We start from the raw sequence: 18,110 nt of genomic DNA, 5'->3' as shown, positions 1-18,110 counted from the left end.
AGGCACAGTCTCAATCAGTCTGAGAAGATTCCAATCTGTAGCACAGACAGTCAGTGTACTTGGTAGTGGCCAGTGGTCTCCTTGTATTTTTTTTTTTTTAGTTATTTATTGCTTCAGCTAATCAAGGACATTACGCACAGACAGGCCCGGATTTACCTTACAGGAGCCTATAGGCACAGATGTCCTGGCAACTTAGACTTCACTCTCCATGAACCTATAAACCCCACCAAACTCCACCGCAAGTGTGCTGGCTTTCCCAGCTGTCACTTCTCCCTTACTTCCCTTGCCCGTCATAGGTAATTACAGGTGCCCCTTAGTATTAAGTAGCCAGTGGTACCCTCAGTATTACATAGCCAGATGTGCCCCCAAGTATTAGGTAGCTAGAGGAACATCAATATTAAGTAGAGGTGCCCCTGACTGAAGGGAGTTCTCGTCTGTGGAATGCCGAGAGCAGGGTGAGAAACCTCTCATTTAAGCTCTCATCAGGTCTGCATAGGGAAAGAGGGAGGGAGGCACTTGGGGTGGGGATTGAGCCACCTTTTCATCCTCAGGCGCCTATAGGCATGTGCCTACAGTGCCGTATGGTAAATCTGGCCCTGTGCACAGACATAAGAAAGCTTTGCAACTGTGTGAATCCACACAAGTGTCTGAACTGGGGCTTTAAAATAAACCTGAGGCAAACCTAATGGAAAAAAACCAAACAAATAACAAGCACATACTTACCTAAGAAGAGCGACATCTCTGGATCCCGCAGAGTCTTCCCATGTCCTCCTGGAGACCATTACAGCTGCCTGGACCCTCTTAAAGATCCTGACCATGCATGAGCCCGGTAACGTTGCATCGGCACGGCCACACCTGTGTATGCGCCAATGGTAACACCAGGAGGATGTGGTAAGCCTCTGTTGGATCCAGAGGCACCTTTCTTCTTAGGTATGTATCTGTTGTTGTTTTTTTTACATTAGGTTCACCTCGGGTACACTTTAAAAGGAACCCAAGGCAAGACAGATTTGGAGGCGTCCATATTTGTTTCCTATTAAACAATACCAGTTGCCTGGCGGTCCTGATGATCATTCTGGCATCAGCAGTGTCTGAATCACACACATGACACAAGCATCCAGCTAAAAGTATTAGAGACAGATAATCAGCAGCACAGCCAGGCAATGTGCATTGTTTTAAAAGGAAACAAATACAGCAGCATTCATACTTTTCTCACCTTGGCTTTAAAGAGGAACTGTCGCGGAAATCTTAACATTTAAAACACTTACACATAAGAAGTACATTTCTCCCAGAGTAAAATGAGCCATAAATTACTTTTTTCCTATGTCCCTGTCACTTACAATAAGATGTAGAAATCAGTCATTACCGACAGATATTGGACTAGCCCACCTTCTCATAGGGGGATTCTCAGGGTTTTCTTTATTTTTAAAAGCATTTAGTAAATGGCAGTTGCTCCGTCTAACTGCCAAAGAAGTGTACGGTGAGCAGGGAGGCTGGCCAGCACCATTGTATAAATCATTTTCAGGGAATGTCTTTATAAAGAATAAAGGCCATGCTGAGAATCCCCCATGACGTGATGGACTAACCCAAAACGGTCAGTTCTGTCAGATTTCTACTACCTACTGTAAGTGACAGCAACATAGGAGAAAAGTAATGTATGGCTCATTTTACCCTGGGAGAAATATACTTCTTATTTGTATGTGTTTTAAATGGTAAGATTTTTGCCTTAAGTATAACTGCACCAACACTTTAAAGCTCTTCTATACCAAAATTCTAATACCAATCAAGCTAATAACTAGATCAGTTGAATATCCAAATCATAATTACAAATGGCCGTAATTGCGAAATTTTGCGTAATGATAATTAGCAGATCACGATCATCTAGTTCACTAGTTAAAACCTTTACATGAAGATGGCTCTATAGAACATCTCTTTGGATTCTATCAGCAGTAGCTGATGCAATTTCTAGAGTTAGAAGCTTCTGCAAAATCCACTTTGTACTCCCCCCCCCCCCTTTCCTTTGTGCCGGAGGTAAGGCCATTGATCATCGCTCTCAGAGATGTGACGACTAAGCTGTTCAGACAAATCTGCTGCGGATTCTCATAGCCTTAAATATAACGCTGTTAAAGTTTACAAACCCCTCCGCGTGACAGGAAAGGGAGCGCCAGTCAATGAGAGGCTGATGATCACGCGGCCGGCGCAGAGAGACGCGTTTGACAGAGCCCCATTGTGAAGGCTACCCAAGGCTGGATGGGACCTGCCATACCTTATTGGCATGACGGCTGCCCGAGAAGGTGGTTTTACAAGCCGGAGTCACTTGGAATAAGCCATGTCCTCTTTTGGCAGGTGACAAAGATCACTTTAGTCCTTGCTGCCAAGAGTATCTGTCATATCGGATCTCTTTCTAATAAATAAAGAAAAGATGAAAATACAAACGTGGAAGAGAAAGTGATATTTGGTTATTTGTCACTGACACAAAAAGGGCAGGGGGAGGCCGGGTTGTCACAGCCAAGACTCTGTTTAAATGAACATCACTTGAGTCATTGCTGGTTCTGTGGAATGAACATGAAAGGCCCTTTGCAAGGAGATTAGAATAGTCCTTACAAAGTATAGATAGTTTCTCAGTTTTCTCTTCCTTGGTTACTCTATTCTCACTCTTCTGTATACTTGAGATTTAAAGTACAACTGTAGCAAGAGGAATATGGAGGCTGTCATATTTATTTCCTTTTAAGCAATACTAGTTGCCTGGCAGTGCTGCTCAAATACCCCTTTTCAAAATCCGGATCCGATTCGGATCCGGATACCCAGATATCCACTCCGGGTTGGATATCCGAGTTCAAAATTTTCTGATCCGAATCCGAATCGGATATCCGACCTCAGTATCCGGGGTATCCGGGCGGATATTCGGATATCTGCCTACAGACGCCTGATGATGAAAAGGCGGCTCACTCCCTTCCCTGAGCAACTACTTACCTCCTTTTCTATGCAGAGTCCTGATGAGAGTGTAAATGAGAGGTTACTCACCCTGCTATCTGCATTCCACTGGCGAGATCTCCCTTCAGTCAGGGGCACCTCTAGCTACCTAATATTTGGGGGCATCTCTAGCTACTTAATATTAAGGGTATTTCTGGCTACCTAATACTAAGGGGCACCTGTAGCTACCTAAGATGGGCAAGGGAAGTAAGGGGGAAGTGACAGCTGGGACACAGGCGCGGAGCTAGGGGGGGTCGGGGTAGGACAAGTGCCCCGGGGCGCCTGGTCCCCAAGGGCGCCCTCCGCCTGGCTGAGCTGCGGGGTTTTTTTTTATTTGTTTTTTTTTTTGGGCGGGTGAGGGGAGCAGCGCAGAGAAGAGGGAGAGCTGTGCGGACGGTGGGGAAGGGGGGCCATATCCCCCCTCCTTCCCTCACCTTAGGTGCTCTCTCCCTCCCTCGCTGTCCCCTCCAATGTCCGGGTGGCTCTTGGCTGGCAGCGGCGGGCGGAACTCACCTCCGTCTCGCTCCAGCGCCGGGCGGAAGTTCGGGTGCGCAGCCGCTGCTCTGGTCTGGACCAGACCAGAGTAGTGGCAGATCCATCCGGCGCTGCGACGAGACGGAGGTAAGTTCCGCCCGCCGCTGCCAGCCACCCGGACATTGGAGGGGACACCGAGGAAGGGAGAGCAGCTCTTCTCTGCGCTGCTCCCCTCCTGCTGGGGAGGGGGACACCTGACCTGGCTACCTACTCTGGGCACATATACCCCTGCCTACATATACTGGACATATATCCCTGGCTACCTACTCTGGGCACATATACCCCTGGCTACCTACTCTGGGCACATATACCCCTGGCTACCTACTCTGGGCACATATACCCCTGGCTACCTACTCTGGGCACATATACCCCTGGCTACCTACTCTGGGCATATATACCCCTGGCTACCTACTCTGGGCACATATACCCCTGGCTACCTACTCTGGGCACATATACCCCTGGCTACCTACTCTGGGCATATATACCCCTGGCTACCTACTCTGGGCACATATACCCCTGGCTACCTACTCTGGGCACATATACCCCTGGCTACCTACTCTGGGCACATATACCCCTGGCTACCTACTCTGGGCACATATACCCCTGGCTACCTACTCTGGGCACATATACCCCTGGCTACCTACTCTGGGCACATATACCCCTGGCTACCTACTCTGGGCACATATACCCCTGGCTACCTACTCTGGGCACATATACCCCTGGCTACCTACTCTGGGCACATATACCCCTGGCTACCTACTCTGGGCACATATACCCCTGGCTACCTACTCTGGGCACATATACCCCTGGCTACCTACTCTGGGCACATATACCCCCTGCTACCTACTCTGGGCACATATACCCCCTGCTACCTACTCTGGGCATATACCCCTGCCTACATATACTGGGCATATACCCCTGGCTACCTACTCTGGGCACATATACCCCTGGCTACCTACTCTGGGCACATATACCCCTGGCTACCTACTCTGGGCACATATACCCCTGGCTACCTACTCTTGGCACATATACCCCTGCCTACATATACTGGGCATATACCCCTGGCTACCTACTCTGGGCACATATACCCCTGGCTACCTACTCAGGGCACATATACCCCTGCCTACATATACTGGGCATATACCCCTGGCTACCTACTCTGGGCACATATACCCCTGGCTACCTACTCTGGGCACATATACCCCTGGCTACCTACTCTGGGCACATATACCCCTGGCTACCTACTCTGGGCACATATACCCCTGGCTACCTACTCTGGGCACATATACCCCTGGCTACCTACTCTGGGCATATATACCCCTGGCTACCTACTCTGGGCACATATACCCCTGGCTACCTACTTTGGGCACATATACCCCTGGCTACCTACTCTGGGCACATATACCCCTGGCTACCTACTCTGGGCACATATACCCCTGCCTACATATACTGGGCATATACCCCTGGCTACCTACTCTGGGCACATATACCCCTGGCTACCTACTCTGGGCACATATACCCCTAGCTACCTACTCTGGGCACATATACCCCTGGCTACCTACTCTTGGCACATATACCCCTGCCTACATATACTGGGCATATACCACTGGCTACCTACTCTGGGCACATATACCCCTGGCTACCTACTCAGGGCACATATACCCCTGCCTACATATACTGGGCATATACCCCTGGCTACCTACTCTGGGCACATATACCCCTGGCTACCTACTCAGGGCACATATACCCCTGGCTACCTACTCTGGGCACATATTCCCCTGGCTACCTACTCTGGGCACATACCCCTGGCTACCTACTCTGGGCACATATACCCCTGCCTACATATACTGGGCATATACCCCTGGCTACCTACTCTGGGCACATATACCCCTGCCTACATATACTGGGCACATATACCCTTAACTACATATACTGGGTACATATACCCCTGGCTACATATACTGGGCATATATACCCCTGGCTACATATACTGGGCATATATACCCCTGGCTACATATACTGGGCACATATACCTCTGGCTACATATACTGGGGACACATACCCCTGCCTACATATACTGGGCACATATATACCCCTGGCTACCTGTTCTGGGGACATCTATACTGCTGGCCACCTATTCTGGGGACACCTATAGACCTGGGGCTACCTATTTTTGGGGAAGCACTGCTGTCAGATTGAGTGTATTTTGGGGAACTGCTGCCAGGTGAGAGGTGTCTACCATATTAAGGGGGCATTCTGCCTATTTATGTGAAATGCTGTCTATTTATGTGCCTCATGACTGCTGAATTTGTCTTGTTGGGGGCCTCATGGTTACTGAATTTGTCTTGTTGGGGGCCTCATGATTTGTTGGGGGCCTCAAGATCGCTGAATTTGTCTTGTTAGGGGCCTCATGATTGCTGAATTTGTCTTGTTAGGGGCCTCATGATTGCTGAATTTGTCTTGTTGGGGGCCTCAGGATTGCTAAATTTGTCTTGTTGGGGGCCTCATGATTGCTGAGTTGGTCATGTTGGGGGCCTCATGTTTACTCATGATTGCGGAATTTGTCTTGATGGGGGGGGCTCATGATTGCTGAATTTGTCTTGGAACATGCTGGAAGGTACATACTGAGGGAGGGTGGGTGAGCGTGAGCCTGCTAACCTCCATGTACATTTGAAGGGGAATGACCAAATGTGGAGCACCCATAACCACGCCCACATTTGGTCACGACCCTTCACCTTAGGGGGCGCATTAATAGTCTTTGTCCCCGGGCGCTGAAAACCCTAGCTACGCCTCTGCTGGGACAGCCTGTACACTTGTGATGCAGTTTGGTGGGGTTTATAGGTTCATGGAGGGCGAAGTCTAAGTTGCCAGGACATCTGTGCCTATAGGCTCCTGTAAGGTAAATCCGAGTCTGTCTGTGTGTAATGTCCTTGATTAGCTGAAGCAATAAATAACAAAAAAAAAAAAAATACATTGAAAGGAGACCACTGGCCACTACCAAGTACACTGACTGTCTGTTCTACAGATTGGAATCTTCTTAGACTGATTGAGACTGTGCCTGCATTCTGGGGGTTTATGGGTTCATGAAGTCTAGGGTGCCAGGACATCTGTGCCTATAGGCTCCTGTGATGTAAATCCGGGCCTGACAGAACGTGTGGCTTTGATGCATGGAAGAGATCTGCTCACACTTAAAAAGCTAAATCCTTAAGATAACAATTTTATTGTCTACTAAATTCCGTTAATTTACATTACTTTGGCGCCCCCCCCCTCGGTATATGGGGCAGGGATGGGGTAGAAGGTGTTAATGGGTTAATGGACTTGTTATATGTATAGGAAATTCATTTTTTTATTGTAATATTTGTTATTGGCCACTAGAAGTTCCCACAGTCCCCTGTCTAGTTAATAGCAGGAAGTGACAGTTTGATTTGTTTGCAATTGATTGATCACTGTTGTTCGTTGCAACAGCGATCATTCATTCATTAGACACTTTGATTCACTTTGGAAACATATGTTCCCATTCACCAATTTGTGCACTACTGCGTGGTGCCACTCGTAAACAGGGAATGCTATGTTAGACCTTATAACTTCGGTCTAATAGGATCTGGTAAGTGCTTTCATCTTTTGGTGTGGTAGCAGAAAATTGGTCCTATTTTTTCACCTGTGCTGAAGTAAACATTAGATATTGGAGATAAAGTGATTCTGAGAACTACTAAGAATCCTTCATGAGGAGATGAACTAGTAAAAAACCTGTCAGGTCTGTCAGGTTTTCACTACTTACTGTAAGCAACAGCGACGTAGGAGACAATTAATTTATAGTGTATATTTCTCTGGGGGAAACATACTTATACAAGCATCTATATATATAATAGAGTAAGTGCCTTAACCTTCAATAAAGAAGAAGCAGTAGCGCCCTGCCCCCAGGGCCGGTCCAAGCAAGAAGAAGGGGCTGGTCCAAGCAAGAAGAAGAAGTAGTGTCATATCAAACCAAGGGCAAAGAGGGATAATTTGCATATTCAGTAGCAGTGCATTGTGGGTAACCACAAATGTTCACTTATAGCTCAATTATTGCAGATTTGCTTCTGTTTTAGGAAGGGAAATTACACCAAGCTTTGCTTTTTTTTTAGTAGGAGGGCTTTTTGGTCTCTTTTATCTTCCTATACATTCTTAGTAATTTGGGTCACCCTGAGCTGCTTGGTTACTCTGTTGTACTGGTCCAGGCCCTATCTCATACAGCCGTATCAATCCCTGCCATGCACTGATGAGGACCAAACATCTGAAATAGGCTGTCACATGTGGGATTGATATGACTGTGTAAAACTTAAAGCTATAAGCTTGCTTGACTTTCCAAGGGTGAAAAGGAATAATATGCATATTTAGTAGCGGTGCATTTTGGGTAATCACAAATGTTCACTTATAGCTGAATTATTGCAGATTATCTTCTGTTTTAAGAAGGCAAATTACACCAAGCTTTGATTTTTTAGTAGAAGGTTTTTTTGGTCCCTTTTATCCACCTATACATTCCGAGTGGTTTGGGTCACCCTGAGCTGCTTGGTTACTCTGTTGTACTGGTCCAAGCCATATCTCATACAGCAATATCAATCCTTGCCATGTACAGATGAGGACCAAGAGTCTGAAACAGGCTGTCACATGTGGGTTTGATATGGCTGTGTAAAATTTAAAGCTATAGGCTTGCTATACACCAGTGGTTCTGGATGCTTGCTTGGCTTACTAAGGGTGAAAAGGAATGATTTGCATATTTAGTAGCAGTGCATTGTGGGTAACCACAAATCTTCTCTTATAGCTGAATTATTGCATACTAGCCAACCCGCGGCGTAGCATACGCCGCATAAGAGGGTAGAGGGCAGGAAGGGGGTATTGGGCACAGCGACGGGGAGGGGGGTTGGACTCCCCCTCAACTGGGTCCCCCATGTGTGCTCTACCTCCAGCTTAAGCTCAGCAGGAAACCCCCCCTCACCTGGGTCCCCCATGTGCGCTCCCCCTCCTGCTTAAGCTCAGCAGGAACCCTCCTCACCTGGGTCCCCCATGTGCGCTCCCCCTCCTGCTTAAGCACAGTAGCAGCCGCCACTATTAGTAAGAGGCAGCGGGCGGGGATGACTCACCTCTTCCGTGTTCCATCGTGCGTTCCACTGTAGTCACTTCCTGCAATGCCGCACACTGTATTGGTGTAATTTGCCTTTTTAAAACAGAAGGAAATCTGCAATAATTCAGCTATAAGTGAACGTTTGTGGTTACCCACAATGCACTGCTACTAAATATGCAAATTACCCTTTTTCCCCCTTGGTAAGCCAAGCCAGCATCCAGAGCCACTGGTGTATAGCAAGCATATAGCTTTAAATTTTACACAGTCATATCAATCCCACATGTAGACAGCCTGTTTCAGACTTTTGGTCCTCATTAGTGCATGGCAGGGATTGATACAGCTGTATGAGATAGGACTTGGACCAGTACAACAGAGTAACTAAGCAGCTCAGGGTGACCCAAACCACTCGAAATGTATAGGGGGATAAAAGGGACCAAAAAGACCTCCTACTAAAAAAAAGCAAAGCTTGGTGTAATTTGCCTTCTTAAAACAGAAGGAAATATGCAATAATTCAGCTATAAGTGAACATTTGTGGTTACCCACAATGCACTGCTACTAAATATGCAAATAATTCCTTTTTACCCCTACTAAAGCTGAGTACACACGTACGATAACGATCGTTCGAAAACGAACGATAACGACAATCGGACCGATAATCGTGCGTCCAAATTTTCCAACGGTCGTTTTTTGGGACGATAACGACCGTTATCGTTCAATCCGACCGATCCAACCCGGCAGATTTTTTCGAAAGATAATCGTTCAATTGTTGCAGTGTATACAAAGATCGTCCGATAATGATTATCTGTGGAGTAGTACGCAGGTTCTTATTGCCTGTCATAACGTCACTCCCGTTTGCGCACGCATTTTTTTATCGTTCGCCGTTCAGTACTTTATACTTATATTGTTCACGTGTGTACACAATCGTTCATTACGAACAATCTTTTCGGTCTAATTTGAATATCATGTAAATGTCACGAATCGTTCGTAACGAACGATCTTTATCGTACGTCTATACGAACCCTAAATCAAGCAAGCATCCAGAACCACTGGTGTATAGCAAGCCTATAGCTTTAAATTTTACACAGCCATATCAAACCCACATGTGACAGCCTGTTTCAGACTCTTGGTCCTCATCTGTACATGGCAAGGATTGATATGGCTGTATGAGATAGGGCTTTGACCAGTACATCAGAGTAACCAAGCAGCTCAGGGTGACCCAAACCACTCGGAATGTATAGGTGGATAAAAGGGACCAAAAAGACCTTCTACTAAAAAAATCAAAGCTTGGTGTAATTTGCCTTCTTAAAACAGAAGAAAATCTGCAATAATTCAGCTATAAGTGAACATTTGTGATTACCCACAATGCACTGCTACTAAATATGCAAATTATTCCTTTTCACCCTTTGTAAGTCAAGCAAGCCTATAGCTTTAAGTTTTACACAGTCATATCAAACCCACATGTGACAGCCTATTTCAGCCATTTGGTCCTCATCAGTACATAGCAGAGATTGATATGGCTGTATGAGATAGGGCCTGGACCAGTACAACAGAGTAACCAAGCAGCTCAGGGTGACCCAAACTACTAAGAATGTATAGGAGGATAAAAAAGACCAAAAAGCCCTCCTACTAAAAAAAAAAAAAAGCAAAGCTTGGTGTAATTTTCCTTCTTAAAACAGAAGCAAATCTGCAATAATTCAGCTATAAGTGAACATGTGTGGTTACCCACAATGCACTGCTACTGAATATGCAAATTATTCCTCTTTGCCCTTGGTTTGATATGACACTACTTCTTCTTCTTGCTTGGACCAGCCTCTTCTTCTTGCTTGGACCGGCCCTGGGGGCAGGGCGCTACTTCTTCTTCTTGATTGAATGTTGAGGCACTTACTCTATTATATATATATAGATAAAGATTTCCTTCTGTTTTAGGAAGGCAAATTACACCAAGCTTTGATTTTTTTAGTAAGAGGTCTTTTTGGTCCCTTTTATCCCCCTATACATTCCGAGTGGTTTGGCTCACCCTGAGCTGCTTGGTTACTCTGTATTACTGGTCCAAGCCCTATCTCGTACAGATGAGGACCAAAAGTCTGAAACAGGCTGGCACATGTGGGTTTGATATAACTGTGTAAAATGCAACGCTATAGGCTTGCTATACACCAGTGGTTCTGGATGCTTGCTTGGCTTACTAAGGGTGAAAAGGAATGATTTGCATATTTAGTAGAGTTGGGCCGAACGGTTCGCCTGCGAACGGTTCCATGCGAACTTCCGTGGTTCGCGTTCGCGTCCCGCAGGCGAACCTTTGCGGAAGTTCGGTTCGCCCCATAATGCACATGGAGGGTCAACTTTGACCCTCTACATCACAGTCAGCAGGCCCAGTGTAGCCAATTAGGCTACACTAGCCCCTGGAGCCCCACCCCCCTTATATAAGGCAGGCAGTGGCGGCCATTACGGTCACTCGTGTGCCTGCATTAGTGAGAGTAGGGCGAGCTGCTGCAGACTGTCTCTCATAGGGAAAGATTAGTTAGGCTTAGCTTCTTCCTGGCTGCATACCTGTTCTGTGAACCCACCACTGCATACCTGTACTGTGAACCCACCACTGCATACCTGTTCAGTGAATCCAACACTGCATACCTGTTCAGTGAACCCACCACTGCATACCTGTTCAGTGAACCTGCCACTGCATACCTGTTCTGTGAACCCACCACTGCATACCTGTTCTGTGAACCCACCACTGCATACCTGTTCTGTGAACCCACCACTGCATACCTGTTGTGTTCAGTGAACCTGCCACTGCATACCTGTTCTGTTCAGTGGACCCGCCACTGTATACCTGTTCTGTTCAGTGAACACGCCACTGTATACCTGTTCAGTGAACCCGCCACTGCATACCTGTTCTGTTCAGTGAACCTGCCACTGCATACCTGTTCTGTGAACCCGCCACTGTATACCTGTACTGTTCAGTGAACCCGCCACTGCATACCTGTTCTGTTCAGTGGACCCGCTACTGTATACCTGTTCTGTTCAGTGAACCCGTCACTGTATACCTGTACTGTTCAGTGAACCCGCCACTGCATACCTGTTCTGTTCAGTGGAGCCGCTACTGTATACCGGTTCTGTTCAGTGAACCCGCCACTGCATACCTGTTGTGTTCAGTGAACCCGCCACTGTATACCTGTACTGTTCAGTGAACCCGCCACTGCATACCTGTACTGTTCAGTGAACCCGCCACTGCATACCTGTTGTGTTCAGTGAACCCGCCACTGCATACCTGTTCTGTTCAGTGGACCCGCCACTGTATACCTGTTCAGTGAACCCGCCACTGCATACCTGTTCTGTTCAGTGAACACGCCACTGCATACCTGTTCTGTTCAGTGAACCTGCCACTGCATACCTGTTCTGTGAAGCACTTTAGGCCTGTCATTTAGCATTCAATGTGATTTCTGCCCTTAAAACGCTGCTTTGCGTCAAATCCAGATTTTTCCCGGGGACTTTTGGCGTGTATCCCACTCTGCCATGCCCCCCTCCAGGTGTTAGACCCCTTGAAACATCTTTTCCATCACTTTTGTGGCCAGCATCATTTTTTTTTTTCAAAGTTCGCATCCCCATTGAAGTCTATTGCGGTTCGCGAACTTTAACGCGAACCGAACCTTCCGCGGAAGTTCGCGAACCTAAAATCGGAGGTTCGGCCCAACTCTAATATTTAGTAGCAGTGCATTGTGGGTAACTATTTAGTAGCAGTGCATTGTGGGCCACTTACATACCTGAGCTTTAACTCTTTAAGGCAGAGAAAAAAACAAGGAACACAGCATAGCTAATTGTGTGCTAGGCACTGTACATACACATGTCTATCTCATGTTACATGTACCTTGAGTATCCTTTAAGTTTAGATGGCCTTTAAGTATAAGCAAAGTAACTCTTCAAAAGTCAGTGTTGTGTGAATTATTTTATAGCCACAAAGTTGATGCATTATCTCTGCTTATATGCCTATTTCCCAGCAATGTATTAGAATCGGTGAAATTTCAATACCGTTCCATTAACCTTATCAATCCGCACCCGATAGTGGATTCTGCTTGTTAGAGCAGTCAGTGCATTTGCTGCCATATTCGAGGCAAAGCGATGATGGAATTGTCATTGCGAGCTTGAGCATTACCCACGTCTCCTGAAAGACGTTATCTAGGTCGCTGTGTCTAATGTAATGTCTCCTGCTTCATACTCTGTGTGTATTAGCAACTGAACAATGATAATTTAACAATGGCAGAGATGATGGCTTCATTAGAGATCATCCAGGAGACGGTTTGGAGAAATAGTCACAACTGTCCTGTGGTCGTTCGGAACAATAACAGCATGTAAACACGTCTTCATTGGGAATTGCTTGTTTCGAGATTGACTTCCTTGTTAAATACTTCCACATTCTGCCTACAGTAATTTCAGCTTCCTTTTAAGCCTTTGATTTGTGGCTGAATTTAGAACGTAGGACGACAAGGACAGACACACAAAACCATTTCTACTGCCAGAGGCTCATTAAAGGGAACCTGTGAGGTTTTCTAATCACAGACTTCCCTTGTCTCCCTCCACCTCACTGTTCCAGCACTGTGTCCTCCTGAAGCTTATGGCCTTGTTCCTGGACAAGCAATGCTGCATTGTGTCTATGCAGCAGCATGGACCTGGCAAAAAAAAAAAAAATTGATCGCGATCGCATCTGAGCTGCTGCACAGGCCGTTGATAAGTGCTTGTTGATAGTTTTTGAAACAGCGAGGAGGAGCGGGGGCTTCTCTCTACCTAGGCGAGTACCTATAATGTACACTTTTTTTAAGCAGTTGGTTTCAGTGCATGGCACTGAAACTCAGCGTTGCCATAGCAGTAATGTTATACTGCGCGGGGCATGTAAGGGTAATATCACCGGAACATGAATTACAACTCCCTCTGAGTTGCGATGACTTGAAGGGGGAAGAGTATTTTATGCCGCCGGTGGATGAGCAGCAGCAGGGTGAGCCGTCATTCGGCTGACCCTGCACCTATCTCACCGGTGACATACTAACACCTACGCACTTTTTTCACCACAAGTTTTCTTTAAAGAGAACCTGTTTGGGCTGACTATGTGTTATGGGGTATATTAAAGGCCAAATCTAGACTCTAATCTTTTCCTAGATCTTTGTAGGGACTGATGTTTTCTATTTGTGTATTACTTTGTTGTTTAGCTGATATGGAAATTCTGGCTTTTGGCCCGGCGTTGCCCGGGTATGTATTTGGCTGGTGTTGGATCCGCTAACTTTTTCTAACCCTAACACACAATTACTGAATTACTCAATGACCAAGTTTGTGAGCTTTGCGGTCTTTGGCATCAATAATTTGCATTGAAATGAAACAAATTTAATTGGCTGTTTGTGGCTCCACCCCCTTTTCTGTATTTGAACCCCAGTCACCCAACGACCAACTGTACCAGGTTTGAGGCTTGTGTCATTGATAGTGCAAGAATAGCAGCAATTAAATATTCCCCTTTAAAATCAATAGGTGAATTTTGATTGGCTGTTGTAGGCTCCACCCACTTTTCTGAATATTAATCCCAGTCACCCAGTGACCAACTGTGCAAAGTTTGAGAACCCTGCCATTAACAGTGTAAGAATGGCTGCAGTTTACATTTTCCCAGTGAACTCTGTATTTGTCTCTGCCCACTTTTTGGTTATGGGAATAAAAAGTATCCTATATGTTATTCAAGGTAATGTACTATGTGTGTGCCACATTAATTCAAATTAATTCAGACATTGTTGCGTGATTGAGTAACAAACATCTAAACATCCAAACTTTCACATTTATAATATTAGTGAGATATAATAGTTAAAATTCTTTGGCCAGGGATTATTCTATTAGCTACTTCCTGCTCTGCAAACCTCCAGAGCTGCAGGCTGTAATCTCAGTGAGTTTTGTCTATGCTGTGTCCAGTTGTAGTCTGAAGAACAGGGTGATGCAGAGCTAAAATGAACAAATCGCCCCAACAGTGGGCTGATTTATCAATGAAAACCAGAGAAAAAGTAGAGTATTTACCCAGACAGAGCAACCAATCAGATTTCAGATATAAAATTAAACAAGAAATCTGATTGGTTTCTGTGGGAAACTGCTAAAATTTGCTAAGCACCCGACTCAGGCTCACACATTCTCTTATCCACCCCCACCTTACAGAAATATGGACTCCCCAGTCCTACATCCTATTCATCCTATTCACCTGTGTAAGGGTCCTCAGTTTGGAGGTTATGTCACACCACCTCTTAGCGAACTATACTGCTCTTACCCGCACCAATCTGCCTTTCTAGCTATGCTGCACTATAACAAGAGCCACGCCTCCTTCCATTAAAGAACAACAGGAAGAGGTTGCTGGGCCAGCCCTCCTCCCTCAACCAACCACCTTGTATCCCACCACCTCTGCGCTGCATTCCACATCCTGAATACAAAAGTCTACCCCCTTTCATAGGCTGCGCACACTTTCTGCTGCTATTCGCCGGCTCCCGATCACATGACTGATGTGAGTCACCTGATCGGGAGCCAGAGGATGGCAGCACAGAATGTGATGCATGGAAGAGCCCCGCAGCCCTGGATCAGGTAAAAACGACCCCGCTACTCTGCAGCAGGGCAAGTGTTGGGGGGGGGGGGGGGGGGATGGGGTACGGCAGGCAGAGAAGGATCATCCACCAGGCACCCACCCTAGTCAGGTGTCTAGTGGGTGTCAAAGGGCCCACCAGCTACCTTCTCTGACCTCTGTCCACTTCAGCTTACCACAAATACTACAAAGGGGGCCCCAAATCTTCAACCTTGCCAAGGGCACCATTACATCTTAATCCATCTCTAATGGTGGGAGGAGTTTGGATCCCAGTGGGCCCATGACAATTTTTCAGGGAGGCCCCCTGGGTTGTTGTTGCTCCCCTGGCAGATCTCATGACTTTTCACCCTTGGTGCATCTAAATAGAATTATCTGTATTATAATACGATTTTTTTATCCTACAAACTTGTTTATAAAAAACATAAAATGTAGGAAGAAATCTAATTGTGATTAATTTTGATTCAATGTTTTCAGAAATCAGGTACTAAATCAGAGTGTGTCGATCTTTGCGGAGCACTTATTGAATGGACAAGTGAGAGATCCAGCCGAAAGAATGTGTTCCAGGTAAGGTGTACGGTTTAATTTTATTTTCAACAGGTGCCACACTGCGACCAGACACAGTTATAGAATGTTCCATTGTATTATCGAATATTAGCAGCAGGAAAATACAGCATTCAAGGAGACCCTTTATTAGATGAGTAGAAATAAAAATTGCTAGCTAGTATCTTCTTCTCTTGGCGTGGTGAAACAGAGAACTGACATTTTTGTAATGTTTTATACACACTGAAGCAGAGTTATAAACGTATCATTTTGGCGTTCATGTGTAAAGCGAATCTGGCACGGATGTTAACCAACGTCTCAAATCCAAGAAAGCTCTGCCAAGAAAGAAACTGCAGTTTTCAACTCATAATTTGGTGACAATTTCCTAGGTTGGATAACATTGGCGTGCATTTGCCATCTTTCAACTTGTATTGTTTTTTTGTTTTTTTTTCTGTTTTAAAAAAAAATTGCCTGCTATTACTTAGGACAGGTGTACAAATTACAATCCTTGCCTGCGTTATATCAGAACTCAGTGAGGACTACTGAGAGGTTAGTGAATTGGCTTGGGTTGCTACTATGCTTGTACAAATGTTTGGTTTTTGACTGCTGTACTGTGGGTCTGGTGGGTGATACACCTATATATTTACTCTGTGTGCTGCTGTTATGCATATACACCCTGATGAAGCATACCTGTAGGTAAAACATGTTGCATGGTGATGATAGCATGTATAGGGGCTTTTGCTATTAACCTCTAAAGTCAGCACAAAATTACGCAAAAATTACTCAGAATTATGAATGGACTACACAAAATCAGTTGAATGTCCAAATTGCAATTACACATGGCCGTATATGTGAAAATGTACGCAAAATTCCCCATAACCGTTATAAGCAGATTATGACCTTCACTATCAGCTATGGTGGGAAAGTCATATACAGGCAGATTGATACATACTGTATACACCCAGACTAGGTATGTATTTTGACTGGTGCATAGGAGGTTTAAATCACAGATACCTCCCAGTTGTTCCAAAATGTATTCGGTGTAGTCTTTTTCAAGACTCAGCAAAACTTCTGATGCAGTGTATCTTATACTTGGGCCTGGGATACTTACTGTATATGTGTCATTTGTGTGCCCTCAATATATGTGTTTTAACCTTACCAGTAAAATAATACGTTTTGTCATGGTCATTATGGCCCAGGGACACCTAGTTTCTAAATCAGACCCGTGTATCAGTGCAGTCATGCGCAGCTCTCACAGTGAAATGGTATTATTCTTATTATAATATTTTATGTAGGTTTTCCTGAAGTTGTTACAGATAAACTCTTGTTGTGGTTGTGTGCATCTGTCTGAAGGCTTCTTTCACACTGCCTGCCACCTACCCTAACCTTCTTTTGTATTAGCCTACCCGTCGCCGACCACAGATTGTTATTGCATTTTATTTTATTTTTTACCGGTGTTCACCCATTGAGAACCACAATCCAACTGTAGAGTTTTTGCAGAATGCTCGAAAACTGCCCCCCCCCCCCAAAAAAAAAGAAAAGGGAAAAAAAAGGCTACAAAATACATCGCACACATTTAGGCTATGTGCCTCTGAGATGTTGGCTGCAGTGGCATTTGGCCACCCAGTAGCCATGATACTGCCCAATCTGGTGCTCATTTTTCACCTGGCCAAGAGATTGTTTCTCAACAGGGGACGGATGGTAAAATGAGCATCTAGCTGTGCAAGTGATGAGGTCCAAACTCAATTTAATTACCCTTTCAGTGGCTTCTGGTATGGCCGATTTGAGGCTTGACAACAGCTAAATTACAAACTGGCGTAATCATCTTTACTATTGACAGGCATGAAAAAAAAACAGACAGCACCAACTGCCATGATCTATAACCACACTCTTTAACAATGTGATAGGCTAAAAAGGTTTTATTTTTATAGACCTACATATGCACAGAGGGAGATACTGCTTGCTTGGCAGTTAGAAACAGCTGTTATTTCCCACAATGCAACAAGGCTCACAGACAGGAAACTGTCAGGACCTAGGTCCTGACATCACACTGTGGGAGTGGTTTCACCACAAAATCAGCCGTACAGACCCCCTTGGTGATCTATTCGAGAAAAAGTAAATATTACTCATTGGAAAGGGGGTATCAGATACTGATTGGAATGCAGTTTAATCCTTGGCTACAGGTACTCTTTAAACAATACTACATCTCCTCCAAGCTATTGAGATGCCAAGTGGGAATACCTGTTCCCAACTAGCCAACTTTTAAAGCTTTTAGCATTTAGTCATAATTAAATAATATGGAGCTTTGTTTTGCCATCGTCTGCCTTATTTGCTATTATATCATTATTATAGTATTTTTTAATTCATACAGTCATA

At 45.2% G+C, this 18,110-nt stretch overlaps 1 protein-coding gene across 2 annotated transcripts in view; it reads left to right on the top strand.

Annotated features, from left to right (window-relative positions):
* ARHGAP15 (Rho GTPase activating protein 15) overlaps positions 1–18,110 on the top strand; it is an 862,741-nt gene that overhangs the window by 165,432 nt on the left and 679,199 nt on the right. For both annotated transcript variants that reach the window (XM_068245872.1, XM_068245871.1), the window contains one exon: positions 15,669–15,758. In XM_068245872.1, the coding sequence (XP_068101973.1) occupies positions 15,669–15,758 (90 nt within the window). The remainder of the gene's footprint in view (positions 1–15,668; positions 15,759–18,110) is intronic.

Source organism: Hyperolius riggenbachi, chromosome 7 (assembly GCF_040937935.1).
Source record: "Hyperolius riggenbachi isolate aHypRig1 chromosome 7, aHypRig1.pri, whole genome shotgun sequence".
NCBI classification, from domain to species: Eukaryota; Metazoa; Chordata; class Amphibia; order Anura; family Hyperoliidae; genus Hyperolius; species Hyperolius riggenbachi.
This window is presented reverse-complemented; position numbering and strand designations above follow the sequence as displayed.